Source organism: Cheilinus undulatus, linkage group 11, assembly GCF_018320785.1.
Source record: "Cheilinus undulatus linkage group 11, ASM1832078v1, whole genome shotgun sequence".
Classification (NCBI taxonomy): domain Eukaryota; kingdom Metazoa; phylum Chordata; class Actinopteri; order Labriformes; family Labridae; genus Cheilinus; species Cheilinus undulatus.
The window spans coordinates 39,635,973-39,654,767 of NC_054875.1; the positions used below are offsets into that span (position 1 = coordinate 39,635,973).

The following is an 18,795-nucleotide window of genomic DNA, read 5'->3' on the forward strand; positions in this document are numbered from 1 at the left end:
TGCATACTAAGGTGGTTAGCATGCCGCTCCACCATACTTAAAAGCCCATCTTCTCCACATCAAATGACTATCAGTTGTGTATTTCCTAGCTGCACTTTTTGCTAAGCTAGCATGACCATCAATCCTTAACTAGAAATCAACAGCAATAAACATGCGTTCATTTTTAATACAACTAGGTAATTATTTCAGTGTGTTCATTTTGAGCAGTTAGTATGTTTGCTTTTATTTTTAATGCTTATAACTCCCCACCAATCTGAAGTACATCCAGGGATTTCTCACAAAATTGCATAATATGAATTTCCCTTCATATTAGATAGTCATTGTGACATCACATTTAGTAAAAAGGTGTGAAAGTATACAGTTTCAGACACAGCCAGACAAAACATTAAAATATATCATTTCTGGGTTTTAACTCTGCATGAATGAATGAATGACAGAACTACTGTAGTAAGAAGAGCACAGTATGCTAATTCAGACAAACTAAACCTACAACAACTGTAGGCTTATTCATACTATTTACCTAACACTGAAAGGTAAATATGCCTTTAAAAAACAGTAAAAAATATCTAAGGAGGTTTTGTGTGCCTCCACATTTTGAAATACAAATGAGGCCTACGTAAGCTGCTCTACCCTTTAGCTAAATGTTAATTAAACTAATTAGATTCTGAAAGTCATTTAATTGAATTTACTAAAGAGTGTGAGTCACTTTGGTTGTTATTTGAGATGACGTTGAAACCTGTTCCTCTCACCCTTTTCTTCTTTTGTTTTACAGATTAGTGCTGTCAGGGCGGTCGTCCCCAACAAAAGTAACAATGAGATCGTGCTGGTGTTGCAGCATTTCGAGAACAGTGTGGACAAGGCTGTCCAGGCTTTCTTAGAAGGTATGAGGACTTCATTGTTGGGCCTTTCTTTTAAGCATTAAGTGTCTGTGCTTACATGATGTCCAAAAGAACTGGTAATATTGCATATTTAAGGACAATAAAGGCTGAAAGACAAAGGTCATTACAGAATAAGAGAAATTAAGAGATGTGTGTTATGCTCAAGTTATTTGACACACCTCCACCTATGAACGTGTATTGTCATGGGGCCACAAATTTCACAGCACTAACTTGTTAGTTAACTTTATTTTACTCAGACCTTTTGTCCAAGCATGAAGTCCACATTGCTTGCACTAACCTTGACAGTTTTTGTCATGCATGCCATGCTTTGCATTCATAACTCTGAGCGTCATTTGCATGCCTCTTTAGTTTCAGGAGTTTAATTTTAGAAACATGAGGTTGTCCCTGCACGTCACACTGCTTTGTTACTTTTTTTAGCGGTATCTTAACATCGCCTCAGGGCAGTCAGATTTTCAGATGGGTTATTACAAGATTTTAAGCCTGTCAAGCCTGTGTACTTCCGTCATCACTGTTTCCTTCACAGGCAGCGCAGTCGAGATCCTGAAGGAGTGGAATGTCACCGGTAAAAAGAAGGTGAGGACAGGAACGCCTGTAACTTGAATACCTGAATACCTGTTGAGTAAGCGCTATGTTCAAAAGAAACCTGTAAAATGCGCTACATCATTAGTAAACAATGGATTAAGGCAAAGAAGACTTAAGACTTTTTTTCAACTGGCTTATATCAAAACCTCTTTATTCTCTGTGTGCTCTGATTGGTTTAAAGATAGTGGAAAAAAATAATTTAAGATGTTTGACTCTGATATCTCAATGTGCAGCCCAAGAAGAAAAAGAAGCCCAAGCCTCAGGCCGAGGCTTCAGCTGAGCCTGCCCCTCCTGAGGCAGCATCACCAGAGGAAGGCAAAGATGAGATGAACGGCTTTCATGCCAACGGATCAGTAATGGACGGGGAGTCTCTCGATTCTCTGAGTGAGCAGTTGGACTCTGCCTCCTTGGATGCTGCTGAGCTGGACTCTGAACTCGCCACATCTGAAACCACCGGTAATCACAGCTCTGGTACATGAAGGCAAAAAAGAGCGAGCTCAAATCAGCCCTGATCATTTAACAAAATCTAGTATGTAAACTGAGCTACACTAGTCACTGAAAATTTAACAGGGAAGTCTTGGTAGTGCATTTTTAGGACCTCAGTCTTGTGTCTCTATATGACTGCCTATCTCCCTTTATACTCAATGACCACATGAAAAATGCCTCACAATAGCTTATCTTGTGTTTAGTGCATCTCAAGCAGCTAATTTTCAACAAAGAAAATAATATGTCGAAACACTCTACAGCTGGCTGACTTACTATTTTGAGAAAGTAAAGTTTGGTTAACTATTAATATACTTGTTTCAATCTCTCATCTTATAGGTCCAGAGGCAGAAAGTGTTGGTAGCGCTCCTAGTCCTGCCTTACCACAAGCAGGGAGGAATCATCAGGGTCCCAGAGGCAACAAGAACCGACACAGAGCGGGCTCAAATTCACAGTCATCTAGTTCATCATTAGCACTGACCCCTGATGAGCAAGGATCATCAGGAGTCAAGAAGATGGGTTAGAAACTTTTCTCTAAGTTTACCCACACGTAGTTTGTTGTAAGAAAGCTATAGTAGATAATGAACTGTGAGCTGTTGCAAAGGCACTTCTTTAAAATGTTGCTTATCCTGGAGTGTTTGTGTCTACCTCTGCAGCTCCAAACATTGACCGCTCTGTGAAGGACCTGCAGAGATGCACTGCCTCACTGACTCGCTACAGGATGGTGGTCAAGGAAGAGATGGACTCCTCGATCAAGAGGATGAAGCAGACATTTGCTGAGCTCCAGAGTTGGTGTGTAAATTTCCTCACTTTATTTCTAAACCAGCTCTTCTCGTTGCTGTGGTTAAATGTTGTGGAGTTTGTTTTACTTTCAAGTGAGTTGAAACTGAACTTTGGGTTTGCACACAGTTCTCTGAGCATATAGTCCCAGGAACTACTTTTTAAAGAACAGTGGTTGCCTTTTAACAAGATCAGTGAAAGTTAAAACAAAGGAGTTAAATAATGTTTAAAAGCAAAGCTGTGTTTACACATGCAGGTATACAACAGAGATGAGCAGTTACACTATTACAGTTACACTATAGTAACTTATTACTTTATGAGATTACTGCCATTTAGAAGTAACATGTTAAATTCATTTAGGCTAATCAGAACAACAAAACATGACACAGTTGATGTGCACCACTGAGGAGTAAACTACGTAACGTGAGCTTGACAGGCAGCTGCTGACATGTCGATACACGTTTTTTCACTGTCAGTGGAGCCAGTTTTTAAATAAAACCCATTCTGAAGCCAGTCAGGAGAGGAGCAAAACATCTTTCCACCAATAAAGACTTGTAGTGTGGTTCTTTGCTCTGCAAAGAAATGTTGCAAAGAAAAGTTTTTATCAAACTGCTGCTATAGTGTCATCCATGCATTCTCTTCACCATCTGCCATTGTTAAAAGGCTTGCAGCCACTTCAACCAAACTACATAGCTACTGCCTCTTTCTCTTACCTATTCTCTGACTGGGAACCAGCATTTCAGCTTGAAGCTCTGCAAGATTCTGCTTTGTAAAATTACCATATAATGATATCAATATGACAGTGAACTGGGACAAGACATACTGAAAAGGTACAGCGGTTTTTACCATGAACAACAGGATTTTGAACTTGTTTTTGTCACTCGTGTTCAAAAAATGCAAACATAATGGGGATGTTTCTAGGAAGTAAACACCATTCTCTCTTACATCTCACTAGTTGAATTGGCTAGCTACACATGCTAGCTACCATCCACAGATATGAGAGAAGCCATGTTGATGCTTTTGGGTTCCCTTTTTTTCTGTGGGGACAAAAGGATGAGGGAAATACAGCATTTTTCCAGTAATGGGGTACTTTTTACTAAAAATTACAAAACAGTTAAAGTAGTTAAATTGCAGAACTTTTGCCTTAAGTTACTCATTACAACAAAAAGTAATCTGAGCACTGTTACAGATTACTTTATACCTCCAACATTGATTGAATATTTTCTTTTCAGTGTTGGGGTTCTAATTGCACCAGATTCATCCTTTGATTTTCTATTCAGTGGGACCTGTGCTGTTTTAGGCTTTCACCTGTATCTCTAATGACATGTAAGCACAGCGATCAAATATGCTGGTTATCTATGGCAGACATTGATTTTGATTTGGGAAAAGATGCCCCATGAACTTAATTGAGGCGCTTGTCCCCCAAATTGGAGATGGATCATATTCCTGTAAAGGTTCCTGGACTGAAGGAAAAGTTTCTTTGTCAGAAACTGGGATCCAAACACAGCTGATTGAGTGAGCAAGGTAATAAATAAAGGAGAAAGAGCAGTGATAAATGCATGGAGAAGGTAGAAGATTACACTGAATTTCTCACTTGTTCAACCATTAATGACACAGAACATCAGAGTGAAGCAACACTGATGTGTTGCATTTCAATCACCATGGTCTTTTTGTTTAATATGCCATTTCGCCACAGTAAAACTGAGGCAGAGCAGTAAAAGACTCTTGGCTGATATGCAGTAACGTTTCAAGGCATGATAGTTACGTCCTGGTGACATTTCTCCATCGTCATGATTGTTGTAGAGGCATAATGGAGGGATTGAATGGACCCTCTTCTGTGCTGGCTTCAGAGGTAGTAACAGAGGCAAGACCGCGATCAGCAGAGCCAGCAGGGGAGTGCATTGTAAGTTAACATAACAGGACACTAAATATATTTACAGAATCAGTGTGAATGTCCTAGAGTATAATGAAAGTAGAGCTTCACACTACGTCTCTGTTGAGTAAATACACTGTAAAACAGCTGTTTAGGTCCTGTGTTTCTTTTCTGTGTCAAGCTGTGTGAGTGCTTTACTAGCATGTTTACTGAAGATGTCTTAAGAGTTATTGCTTTTTATAGGTTATACTGCACTAAGTCAAAGGGCACTTCTCTTACCTTTGTCCTACTTGATGACACTTGAACATAACTTTGCATAATAGGAACCTATCTGTTGTATATGTTGGAGCTTTTACAGAGCCCCTAATGACACTATAAACTATTATAGACATACTAAACACTACATTTAATGCAGGACTACACATTTTACATCCACTCTCACTAAAATATTTTAACATTTTCTTGTGTCATTGTGTTGTTGCAGACTTTAAGCTGTCACCAGGCTAGACTGTACATATTAGTTATAACTTAAAGCAAGCAGAGCACAGAGGACATAGTTCATCCACTTGTGCCTGTTCCCTGATTAGATCGCAAACCTCGCAGATACAGCCAGACATAGAGAATAACCAGCTTGATTATAAGCAGTAACACTTGTTTAGGGCATGATTATTCAGCTGGATAAGATGCTTTTACTAATGATTGGGAGTATGATGAATGGAGCCTAGCAGTATAAAAACACTTCCAGGCCTACTGACTTTAGAGTGTTGCAGATAAGTATTGAATCCAGTGTTTCCCCTGTGTATGAGATGTGCTATATTAAGTCTGACTTGGCCATAATAGTTGCAATTCACAACAGTATCCCAGCTAGTCTAAAATATGCTCTGAACTCTTGTGAAAGTGATTAAAGGGGTTGGAATTGACTTCCTCCAATGATTCTGAAGAAAAAGCTGCTGTATGTAATAAATACTGACTGCAAAGCCCTTGTGCACTGCAGGTCACACTTAGCCATTTATATCCATTAACTTTGCATTGGCACATTGATGGTGAAAGTTTCAATGGAGAGTGGCAGTCAGTATTAGCTAATCCCATTCATATGCATCCATGTACATTCACATGATCACATGCCATCAACACAGTAGAGGGATCAACTTGAGGTTAGGTGTCTTGCCCACATCGACATGAGGCTCAAACCCATGACCTTAAAGTTGAGACAACTGCCATTTCTAGGGTTTTTCTTTATTTATTGTACTGTAACTGAGAAAGTATAGGATTTTGCTGGAGCTAAGTACATTCAGCAAATTACATTTGATTTTTTAACACTGCATCCCTGCATGGTCATTAGATATTTAGTTAATATAGCATTCATCAGAGTCCTCATGAGTAAGAGGTGAAGTGCTATTTGTTGAAGAAGGAGTGCACATCCACGACTTAAAAGCATGCTTCTTTTTCAAAGGTTAAGTAACCATTGTTCATACAGTTTCAAGAGTACATAACCATTCGTCATCAACTCTGAGCACACAATCAAATATTAGACTGACCTTGTGAATAACTTCATTTGTGTAATATGACGCAGCAGTCAGAGAAACACCTAGCCAAGTTGTACAGAGCGATGCTGTTGATGTAGTTGTGGTTTGTAATTAGAGAGGTACTTGGCAATGTGGGGAAACAATGACCACAAGTACCGGTAGTCTGAGTTGTGAATAAAGGTGGAACAGTAAACAGAAGTAATAGTACAGTCAACTTTGGTTTTTGGGTCATGGTTTCTTGCGTCAAGTGAATTACATCTTGTAGTGCATTTAACCTAGCAACACACAGTTTAAGGGAACAATTAAGCTCATACAGGCCATTTATCAAAATGTCATAATGATGAGCATAAGTGTTAGTTTAGTTCATACAGCAGAGCAGATGTCACAGATTCAGAGACAGAGTTCTTCATTCATGTATGACCATTTGGCTCATATTGTCCCTACTCTCCTCTCTGCCTTTGCTCTCTCTCTTCAAGGCCTTAGCCCTACTTGCTCATGTGTACCAGTAGAAGTACAAACAAAAATGCTCCTTTCTGACATGGATTCCTGACACTTTTTAAAGACAATTTTCAGACAGCCAAGTCCAGAAATTTTCTGGAATTTCTTTTCACATGTGTACCTCACAAGAGTGTTGTAATACAGTTTAATATAGGCAAAGGTTTTGTATCACCAGAGGCTGCAGGAGGACCAAGAGTGTTCTGTATTAGTGGCTGTTTCTTGTTTTATGTCTCGATCATATACACTGCCTGGCCAAAAAAAAAAGTCGCCACCTGGATTTAACTAAGCAAATAGGTACGAGCCTCCTGTTGGATAATTACTGCATGGGCGATTATCTTTCAGCTGGCAACAAGTTATTTAACCCCAGCTGATGCAATGAGTAACTTCTCATTTCTTAAACAATCATGTCGAAAGACACATCCTGTGGTCATGGAAAAGATGTTAGTCTGTTTAAGAAGGGTCAAATCATTGGCATGCAAAAAAGGCTTCAGTTTGCTAGGGAGCATAAAGATTGGACTCTGGAGGAATGGAAGAAGGTCTTGTGGTCTGATGAGTCCAGATTTACCCTGTTCCAGAGTGATGGGCGCATCAGGGTAAGAAGAGAGGCAGGTGAAGTGATGCACCCATCATGCCTAGTACCTACTGTACAAGCCTTTGGGGGCAGTGCTATGATCTGGGGTTGCTGCAGTTGGTCAGGTCTAGGTTCAGCAACATTATGTGCCCAAAGAATGATGTCAGCTGACTACCTGAATATACTGAATGACCAGGTTATTCCATCAATGGATTTTTTCTTCCCTAATGGCACGGACATATTCCAAGATGACAATGCCAGGATTCATCAGACTCAAATTGTGAAAGAGTGGTTCAGGGGGCATGAGACATCATTTTCACATATGGACTGGCCACTACAGAGTCCAGACCGTAACCCCATTGAGAATCTTTGGGATGTGCTGGAGAAGGCTTTGCGTAGTGGTCAGACTTTCCCATCATCAATACAAGATCTTGGTGAAAAATTAATGCAACACTGGATGGAAATAAATCTTGTGACATTGCAGAAGCTTATCGAAACAATGCCACAGCGAATGCCGGCTGTAATCAAAGCTAAAGGCGGTCCAACAAAATATTAGAGTGTGTGACCTTTTTTTGGTGGTGACTTTTTTTTTGCCAGGCAGTGTATAAAGTTGTTTTCACAAGACAAAAACAGAAGCATGGAACATAGAGTTTAATGATATTATTAGCATGGTATTAGTATCAGCAGATATTAGCTGAAAAAAGTGAATTATCAGTTTTGGTAGATATGAACATTTCTGCCAACATTAAAACAGATATTTTGGCTATAAACATCTGCCTACATCAGCTGTAAATAGTGATTGTACAAACAAATAAGTTAGTGGCATTTAAGGCGTGACCAACTGGCCCACATCAGCTGAGGTCTTTTCTTCATTCACCATCATTCCTTACACTAAAGTGTGTTTAAAAGAATATATTTTGTTTATCCTCCTTTTTTAATTGTATGTTTTATTGTCTGAAGTAGATTTAAATATCAACACTGATAGCAGTATCAGCTAAAAAAAAAAAAAAAAAAATTTGGATATTGGCAAAAATACCATATCAAGCATCCCTAAACACATCATAAGCAACCAAGGAGAACAGCAAAGGGCAAACAAGCAGAAAAACTGCTCAATGTGAAAGTCGCCATCAGCCTGCCCACTTGCTCATGTGTAGTTATCCCAGATGATTACCTGCTTCATTCACACATCAGCTAATCCCAATGTACTGCAGAGTTTTCTTACTTCTTGGCAGGAAAAAGTCTTCATTTAGTTGAGATGAATAACTTAAGCTATTTGCCTTGCACACTACTTGGACAATGTGAGGAAATTTTTATTAGTGGAGTGAAGATGTGAAAGGGGCTATAAGGAACATGAAATAATGTGAAACTCATGATTTTAATGTTGTTCATGTGAAATTTGAAACCATGTAAAAGATCATTCACAAAGTCTCAAATACATTTCAGTTGTGTTACCTGTTTAAAGTGAAGTGTGACTGTACAGGAAATGATCACTCCTACTCCGTTGTTAAGACTTATCTGTTCTTAATGGCCAAAACAGGAGGTGTGGTCATCATGTCCTCCCTCTGGCTGTAGTCTTGATGCAATAAATACCAAACATTTTTTTCAGTTTCTTTAAAGGTATTTAAGGTGTTTTCATTTCTGCTTGATTTTATGAGCAAGAAGAGACAAAAGTCTGAAAAAGACTGAAAAAAACAGAGCCTTGGGGAAATTTAGAAATATGAGTGTAATCTCAATTCGGAACATCTTTCTGCATAAGAGATCATCTTTTGGGAACATTTAAAAACCATGAAAAGCCAGACCTACCATGTAATTAAAAAGCAGTTTGAGATGCTGTCAGATGACACAACCACTGCTTTGTTTAAAACAAACTTTCTATCAAAGAAATAATTTCCTAAGACTACCCTATGCATATAAATCCTGTAACATAAATGTCATGTCTGCTTGTTTTCATTGACATGGGAGTTTAAAAAACACTGCTCCATCATGGGACTTATTTCCTCGCATCTTTAAATGTTGGTTCAGATTTTTGTTTTTTAGTAGCTGAAAAATCAAACTGTTATAATAACATTAACAGGGTAGGTTATAATGTACTGTGTTAAAACTGAATCCCAAGGTGATCTAGAGCATGAATTGATTTGTTGTGTATTACTGATAATATAAAAAACTTCCTTGATTTTGTTAATGCTTGTTACTGCTCTTGTGTTTGTATTGCACTGGCTGTTTTGCAGTGTCATTCAGTGACTCGGCTGTATTTCTGCTTCCAAAGTGTGCAGCTGCCTCTTTGTTTAATGTTATTGGAATTGATTCTTAATCTCAGTGCAAAGTCAGCGTTCACAACATTTCCTCTTATCTTGACGTGAGCAAAGAAAAATAACCCCCCTTCCCTCCCGTTCTTCTTTCCAGTTTAATGGACAGAGAAGTGACCCTACTGGGGGAAATGGACAAAGTGAAAGCAGAGTCATGTAAGTACTGGTATTTTTTTTTTTTTTTTAAGTTTGTAGCCTGAATTTAAAACATTCCTTCCTGTGACTCACCACCCCAGAGTTGTTAGTATCCTTCTCATAATATGATCACCAGACTCAAGGGCTTCTGACCTAAATCACTTCCGGAAAGGTAGTAAAAGAGATTTCCGCAGAACAGCAAGCCCCAGTTTCTTCAAAAATGCAGTAGCGCCCTGAGGGCTCAGGTATACCTGGAGCATACCTCTGTGTATGTATGTGTAACATGACAGAGCAGGACCGCATAGTTGTACAAGTAGGCCATTCTCTCTCTTTATTCTGTCCTCTCAGTGTGGAGTGTTGTGTGTTTCAGGCCTGGAAAAAAAGTGAATAGTGTCAGGTGTCAAGGGAGACTCAATGCTGTCTTTGTGCGAGGTGTGTGGGGAGTAGAGAGGAAAGCGAAGAAATTCGAGTGTTTCTTCGGCTTTACAAAAGACAGGTTTCCTCTAAATTTGGCTTCTGTTAATCTGCATCCTCTGAAAATCCTGTGTTCCTCTCATAACACTGAAAAAATACATAACTGATGAACAGCTTTGAATAGATGTCATGTCACATCAATTAAAGAACATTCATACAGTAATTTATGGGATCTAATGAAACAATCATTCTGTAGCTGCTGGTATTGTTTCTATAGCTGCAATTGATGATGTATTTATTAAGCTATCCACCAGTTGCTTCCTAAATTTATCAACTATTTTTCATAATCCATAATTTCCTAACTTCAAGATGACATTGAAACATTGCTTACTCTGTCTGCAAGCAAGGGAACAGTGAATGCTTTTGATCGAATTTAAAGTTTTGATGGAAAATGAATTGAACATTAAATTGATAATTTATTACTAAAGCCCAAAGAGGACAGTCATCCATGTATTTAAGGAATGCGCTGATACCAATACTGGTATCGGTGCCAATATCAAGTCTAAATATTCATACTCATTAAACACTGCAGATACTGTACAGCATCATTTTAGAGCATGAATTTAGCCTATGATTATGTGAGTTTGTAGTCAAAGTTGCAGCCATGTCTGCAGTCTGATGATATTAAACATAAATGTCAATGAAAAAGTAGACCAGTAAAACTATGCACTGATAAATTGTCAAGAGAAGGGATGAAGAACATCTGATAAAAAAAAAACAAAAAACAAACAAAAAACAAACTCAAAATAATTTTAAGAACAGTTATGGTATTAAGTATTAAGTTAGTATTAAGTATTATTGGAAGTGTTTTTATACTGCTTAAGTTATTAAGTTAGTATTAAGTATTAAGTATAGTATTAAGCTTAAGTTAGGTTTTTTTTTAATTTGACCAAGCAACAACCTCGAGTTTAAAAAGGAAGCCAATACAGAAGTGTAAAAAACTGCAGTTCCTCAAGTGTCCACCTGAGGCTGGCGGCAGAAACACCAAAAGCCACATACACACCCAGATTAAAATGCCTAGCTTTTATTCCTTTAAATTTATTTATTTACTATTTATTTAAATGTCTTTAATCAAGAAAAAAAAACTCATTGATATTAAGAATCTCATTTACAAGAGTGGCCTGGCTAAGACAGGCAGCAGCACAGTCGACAAAGACATAGACATAAAAAACAAAGCAATTACAATCACAGAGAAACCAAATCCAGAGTCACAGGGCAGAAAGTCATCAGTTAAAACATCTACAACCTGATACATCATCCTCCAATGCCTTCAATCTACCTTTAAAAAGATGTAAAGAGGCCAGCTCATCAAGAAATAAGGTCTCCCTGAAACTCCTTTTACCCATCTCAAGACGGACTTTGGGAACAAAGCGCAAAGGTAAATTTTGTGACTGAGTCACAGAGCGAAGACTATAGCTTCCAGGACTTTTCACATAGATTAGATCACACTAGTATGATGGAAGCAGATCTAGTAAAGCCTTATAAATGAGGACATGCCAAAGATTTCGCCTACGTTTGGTCAAACAAGGCCAACCAACTTGATCATTCAGAGTACAATGATGAGTTTTACAGGAGAAATCAAATGTTTACAGGCTTGTTAAAAATTTGATCCGAACAGTTTACATGAACAGTTTATGCAGGTATGACTGCAGGCTGCCCTGGTATAGCTGTTTGTCAAGAGGCTTAAAGTCCACCTCAGCTCCTCCCCTTTGACTGTTGACCAAAGTAAGCTTGAGACAGTTGCTGTGTCCAAAATCCTGCGCTCATACCATATTACCACCCATCCTTAATGCTCAACCAGTAGTTAGACACCACTACAAAATGGCATATTTACTGTACGGCACTATGCAGTGCACTATATTGTGAATAGGGAGTAACATCGCACACAGCCAGTGTTTTCCAACCATCCCTGATGGCTTCAAAAGACAACTTCAATAACCAATACATGGTCACTCAGATTTTGTAGGGTATTTTATACAGTCTATGATTTTGACTTATCTCATTACCTTAGAGTAACACCAGCTTTACAGTGATAACATGTTACTTTTTCCAGAACTTGAAAAAAACAGCTGAAATCATCCATTATCATGGGGGAGCCAGCACTGTTATCTAAAGATAATGGAATATAAGTCCAGATGACAAGAAAACAACATTTACTTGGTTCTCACAGAATACTTTGGTAACAAAAATGTACTGATGCATGTCCACTTAAAGCTTGTTTTAATTTTAATTTTGTTGTTGTTTCCAATAAATATGTTGTTGATAAGTATAAGGAATTCAGTGATTCTCAACTAATCTGTTTATCAGCATACGTGTTCTCTGCTCATTGCTGGTCATTGTCTTTAAAATGCTATCAAATAGTAGAGGTCAAACTCACCATAAAGCCCTAGATATATGAAACAATATGTCACTTTGTCAGGGCATCAGTCCAAAGTCGAAAAATATTATTTTTTTAGAAAAAAAAACACAAAAGAGAAACACAAATTCTCATCTAAGAGACGTCAGGGCCTAAAAATCTTTTTTTTTCTTTTTTTTTTAAAAATCATTTTTTTCCTCTTGAAATGTCTTTAATAATCATTATTCAACTTTAAAAATAGGGGTTCAACATTTTGTTTTTCAGGTAATCTGTTCATTTGGTGCATGTGTTTACAACAGTTCTACATGTTTCTGCTGACGGCTTCTCAGGATAAAGAAACAACCACTCTAACTTATTATTTTCTTCTCCACTGATTTTCAGCCTCAAATAAAAATCCACCACACATTTTAGGGGCAGCCGGAGATTTCTTCAGATATTATCTAGCAGATCAGCAGACAGAACAAACCCAAGATATTTTTTTTTAGACGTGAAGCTGTTCTCAAGTAAATGAATAGCCGCTGTCTAAAGAAATAAGAGCTCCTCTGTTTGAGGTTCAGTCCTGCTCCAAAAAAAACTCTCTCCGTTCAATGAGTTCAAATATGAAAATATATTTGTATACGTTTAGCGTGTGATGACACTTGTTTCAGTAACTTGTGTGTCTTTACATCAGCACGTACAGAACATCTTGATTTGAAATCAGCTTTATCTCTGACTCTTGTTTACCTTTGGATGCTGAGTCAGACACACTTTGTACTTTGACTTTTCAAAGGGTCACAGCTGAAACTTACAGGAAAATGAAACCTACAGGGAAGTGAAACTTTTGGGATTGCAGACACAGAAATGATATGTTGATGAATGGATTAATTGCCAATAATAACTGTAGCTGTTTTAATGTCTTAATAAAATAAGTCAATTTGAAAATGTTACACCAAATCTCTAAATCCAGTTTCTAAGCTGTGATTTTGCTAGTTTTCTTAGTTGTAATTTTTGATTTTGGAATTTTGTTCAAACAAATATGTAAAGTGGGGTTTTCTGGGCAAATGGGGGGGCAACCTCATTGTGGAATCTGTGAGTTTTTTAAATATAATTAATCACTGCATATCAAACACATATGTGTTTTTAATGCAAATCTTTGATTTGAAAAACACCATTTTATCTAACCACAATTCAGCAGCCACTATGACTGTCACTTATATTTCAAAATTGATGTGCTGCTGGAAGGTAGCAAATTTCCTCTTAAAATTCAAAATTTTTTAAAAGAATAGCAATAGAAATCATAAGACTGCTTCAATATGACTTTGAATAAATTGAAGATTATGGTTAAATACTAATGAAATAAGTCTGTATTTAAAAGTTGTATGTTTATTTTTTAATTTGCCATTGACTCATGGAAAAGTCTGGGAACCACTGGTTTACAGAACAACTTTAGAGGAATGTGTATTAGTTTGTTGCCCCTATGAATGTCCCAGCCCCCCCCCCCCCTCGAAATAACAGTGCAAGAGAACAAGGACCCCACACTAACCTGACGTTAAACATATAACGCTGTGCACAGCCATGTAAACACAATATTGCTGGCTTAAAAATGACTCTAAAAGAACACAACAGCCGAACATAATATTTTATGTAGTAATTTATTGTTAAAAAAATAAATAAATGAAGAGCTGGAAGTAAAATAACATTTGAAATAAAATTCTCTTTGTGTTTTGGAAGGCATCCCACAACCCCCTAGGGGGTCCTGACCCCATTTTAGGGACCCCTGCTCTAAACTGCTAGTGTAGCTGGATCTCTCTGATTTGTTTGGCCAATACATGAAAGTGACAGCACCACAATGAACGGCTTAAATTGACTGATAGCTCAGCCAATTGACTTACTTATTGATATTGTACTGTGCTGTTTGGTTCTGGCCAGATAATGGAATATTTACAGGTTTTTTTTTAGTTAATATGTCTGAATAATTCCACGTGAGACTGGTCATGTAAATCACTGAACACATAAATAAAATATCCATTCATTCATTCATTCATTTAATCGATAGCAACTTTTTTTGAAACTCCTAGGGCATCTCATAGACTGTTAAGTCTTTGGTTTAATTCCTTTTGTTTGCAAAAACGTTAAAAAAAAAAAAATTAAGTTGTGAGTCACCCCTTGACTAGACCAAATCCGTCAGAATATTTATTGCACTTTTAAAATGTCAACATGAATTTATTGCACCATAAATGAAATAAACCCAGAGGCCATATTAGTGGCATTTTAGTTCTATATTAAATTTATGAATAAAAATGACGTTTTTTTGTGTTGCAGTGATGAATTTGGATGCCCGGCAGAAGAGAGCAGAGGAGCTCAGACGGCTGACAGATAAGTCTGGTTCAATGTCAGAGGAGCAGTTGACTGAACTACGTGCAGACATCAAGGTACTCTAACAATACTGCAGCTCTAGTTTGGCCTTGTATGTCTCTATCTCCCCGTGTTTGACTTGGTACACAGCTGACAAAATGTAGAGTGGGTGTAGATTTTAAGCCACAGCTGAATACAAATGTAAAAGCTCATATTTTCTCCTTCCAAAGTGAGCAAAAAAGCTGAATAAATATAGGAGAGAAAATAAAATCCATTAACCTGCTCCATTTTTTTACATACTGGTGATTAATGTTTTGTTTTTTGTATTCTACAGCACTTTGTGAGTGAGCGTAAATATGACGAAGACCTCGGAAAAGCTGCAAGATTTACATTTGATCTTGAACCGCTAAAGGCGAGCATCGCTGAGTTCGGATCAGGTACAGAGTCCTTTTCATCTGTTTTATCTTCAGTTTTGTTTGAGTTAGAGTGAATTTTCTAAAAATAAACTCCCCTCCTCCATCTTATTATAAATTATAAAAACACCTTCCCCACCAATCACGAAACACAAAGGCAGGCATATAACCTTTACAGATTCAGGACTTTATCAGCAGCAGCTGTTTCCAGCAGACTGCAGGTACACTGACATGGTAACATGCTCAGTATTTACATAAATGAAAATCAGGAGTTTCACAGGATTTGGAGTGAAGATAAAAAGCTAAAATTAGAAGTACAAAAGTTAATCAACCAGAATCTAAATCAAGCTTAACCTGTTCACCTCAGACAAGAAGAATGAAATCAAAATATGCTACACTGCACTATACTATATTCTGCATCGTTATGCTCCTATGCTACATTAAGTACATTTCTACAGAATTGCTCCAGTGCCACAGATCTTATTGGGATCACATTTTACAAACAGAAATGTGTCTTGACCTCACATAACTCTGCAGAGCTCAAGCGGGGCTTTGTTTCATAAAGTCTGAATATTAAAGCCCCTGTAGATTTAGAAAACTAATATCAGAGATAAAATGGGATTTCTGTACATCTTCCAGCTGTCTGCAGCTCGATCTGCTGCTTCTCAACAAACTTGGAACAGCATGTCTCAGCTCATTGCCATGCTGTGACCAAACGTTTTATTAGACTAGTGTCACAAAATCTGCCTCAGACTGTACAACATCACTCTTGAGGCTTTTCAGATGGCGCTTAGAACGCTGCATGAAATGAATCATGTCGTAAGATTTAACTTTTTATACTACAAACAATAAACAGGCAAGCAGAACGAGGATGTAGTCATCTTGCATGTTCTACCTTCTGAACCAAACATCTGATAATATTTAGGAGCAATACATTTTAAAGCTTTAAGGAACCAGTATAGAAGTATGCTATTTGAATTAACACAGATCATGTGTGTCCTTTAAAAACAGAATAGTAGAGAGGAAATTGCTTTAGACAGATTGGTGTCTAGAGCAGCCATTTGCGCAGGAGGGTGTAGATACCCCCTGTCGCCATTATATTTAAAAAGAATGAAAAAGAAATGAATGTGTCGACAGCACTGCAAAAACACAGACTACGTTCGCTTGTTGGTTCAAACAGAAGTCATCACTACTGTCTGCTTCTGTGTGTCAGCTACTCTCTTCCCCCTCTTTTTAGAAAGATGTGGATTAGGCTGTAATTTGAAAAATACTGTCACAGACATGAGAATGCTCTGTCTGAAAAATTAGGTGGACTCAAAGACTTAAACTTTTATCAGGTGGTGAGGAGAACTCTTTTGAACTTAAGAAAATCAAAGAGGTTGGCAAGCGAGGGATGTCGCTTTGGGGTAAATGGTGAGAACCGATGAACAGTTTGAATAGACTTTGTGATTACAACACAGTAGAGCTAGGGCAAAAATACTCTAAAACCAAGTGGAGAGATGTATGTAGAAGCAGTATTTATAATGAGTGAACAATTATGAGAAAATATTGAATTGCATTTATTTTGACTTTGGCTTTGATAAGATTTATAGTATGAAAGAGTGGCAATTTTTACATCATCACTCACTTTATGAAGTGTTTATAGAAAGAGCATAAAAGTGAGTAAGATTTTTTTTTCAATCTCTACACCAGAGATACTTTTTTTCTTACATCTGTGTATGAACTGTACACCAGAATAGTTCTGTCGCAAAATATTTAAACTAAAATGGTACTTGGACACAACTTTGACCTTGAAACTCCACTGGACCTCCTCTAATTAAGAACATCATACTGCAGTTCCAATTAAATTTGGATTAATTGTTTAGCCGTAGTATTTATTGGAGTTTACATTCATCTGGCACTCCTTTAACAATTAATAAAGAGTTGATAATAACCCTGCCGTTCAGGTGCAGTTCATCATCAGTAGATCTTTGATTTGCTGGTGATACATCTTGTCTAGCTGCATTTAATGCCCTTGCTTCTTGTGAGGCAGTACAACAGTTCCTAATACACTATAATCACCTGGCAAACCTCGGTATTCAATGTTCAATTTCAATATGACTAAAGTAAAAAATTGTATGCATCAAGAGATTTGGAGGCCTCACGTTTCCTTTATTATACACACTAAGTTTTTACACAAGGTACTAAGATATCCAGATATATCGTTGAACCACTGACCTGACTGTGGGTCAGTCCCTTTTGTAACTTTTATTCCTTTACCTGGTTTTTGAGTGCCCCATACTCTATGAAACAGAGTTATGAGGGCTAATGGGGAAATCTTCCCCTATGAAATGGGACGACCCTTCAAGTTCTCGATAAGTTCTTTAGCAGTCATTGACATCATTTGAAACAACATGAAATTATGATACATAATACATGGGGTGAAATTTAACCATTAGGCTATCTGCATCCCATAAGATGTTTTTCACTGCTAATCAATCAAAGTAATAGTAGAAGTAGGGGTGAAACGGTATTTGTATTCATCCCGTACCGTCATGGTACGGCTGTCACGGTTTGGTGCACGCAGTAATACAACGAACACGTCTGAGTGAGTATTAAAAAAAAATCGAGTTCTCACTTCAGTCCAGGTGGCGGCAATGAGCCGAAAAGCTTCCAGCAACCGTCATTACAGAAGAAGGAGCAGTTACAAAAACAAACGAAGAAAAGTGATGGCACGTGTGGAGTTAGAAGAGCCGCTGGCTTCATTTAAAACACCCGTATAGCAATAGTGCTCTGGCTCTGTGAGTCATATTAACTTTATCTTCAACTATCAGCCTCAGAGGCGTGAGAGAGTGACTCTGCAGCTGTGTCATAGGTAAAGTTATCCTCAGATTTCGCATAGCTTTAACCTCTTTATCCTCCAAGATGGGCTGTAAAAAGTTCTTCCAAACTTTGTAGTAGGTCCCATTGGTTAAAAAAGTAATCCAGTGCTGAAGTCTGTGTTGAAATAGGCAATAAAGACCCTAATTTGCATACTTAACAAGCTACTTTGCGGTTGTGTGATGATGTGTTCAAGTTGGCTGAGAAATTTTAGTGTTTAAAGAATGGGTATAAATATGCCAATATATCAATGAAAATAACCTAGTTATTCAAAAATGTATTTATCTATTAATATTTTTAATCATTGAAGAACTTTTGGAGGGAGGTCGCAGCATTATTAATAATTTAAATGTAATATATTCAGCCTATTTATTTTAATACAATTTAATTTAAAAATTAAAATTAAAATGTATTTATCCTCTTCAATCACTGTATCGGAAATGTACCAAACCGTGACTTCAAAACCGAGGTCCATACCGAACCGAAATATTTCTGTACTGTTACACCCCTAAGTAGAAGGTGTGGATGGTGACCACAAGCAACTGCTAGCTAACTTTCTTCAACTAGTTGGGCTTTACCCACAAAAACTTCTCTGTGTAAAAGTGCAACGGCAGTTTATAGATACAGTAGAGGAACCTTAAAACTCAAGATTAAAAAGAAGTATTTCACTCCTACAAAAGATATTGCTAAAACTGATGATGATGAA

General features: G+C 37.5%; 1 protein-coding gene across 1 annotated transcript in view; it reads left to right on the forward strand.

The window, feature by feature from the left end:
• spats2 (spermatogenesis associated serine rich 2) overlaps window positions 1–18,795 on the forward strand; it is a 35,667-nt gene that overhangs the window by 12,231 nt on the left and 4,641 nt on the right. The window contains exons 4-11 of the mRNA XM_041799358.1: window positions 773–881; window positions 1,423–1,472; window positions 1,715–1,937; window positions 2,304–2,483; window positions 2,621–2,756; window positions 9,616–9,674; window positions 14,785–14,894; window positions 15,152–15,254. Of these exons, the coding sequence (XP_041655292.1) occupies window positions 773–881; window positions 1,423–1,472; window positions 1,715–1,937; window positions 2,304–2,483; window positions 2,621–2,756; window positions 9,616–9,674; window positions 14,785–14,894; window positions 15,152–15,254 (970 nt within the window). The remainder of the gene's footprint in view (window positions 1–772; window positions 882–1,422; window positions 1,473–1,714; window positions 1,938–2,303; window positions 2,484–2,620; window positions 2,757–9,615; window positions 9,675–14,784; window positions 14,895–15,151; window positions 15,255–18,795) is intronic.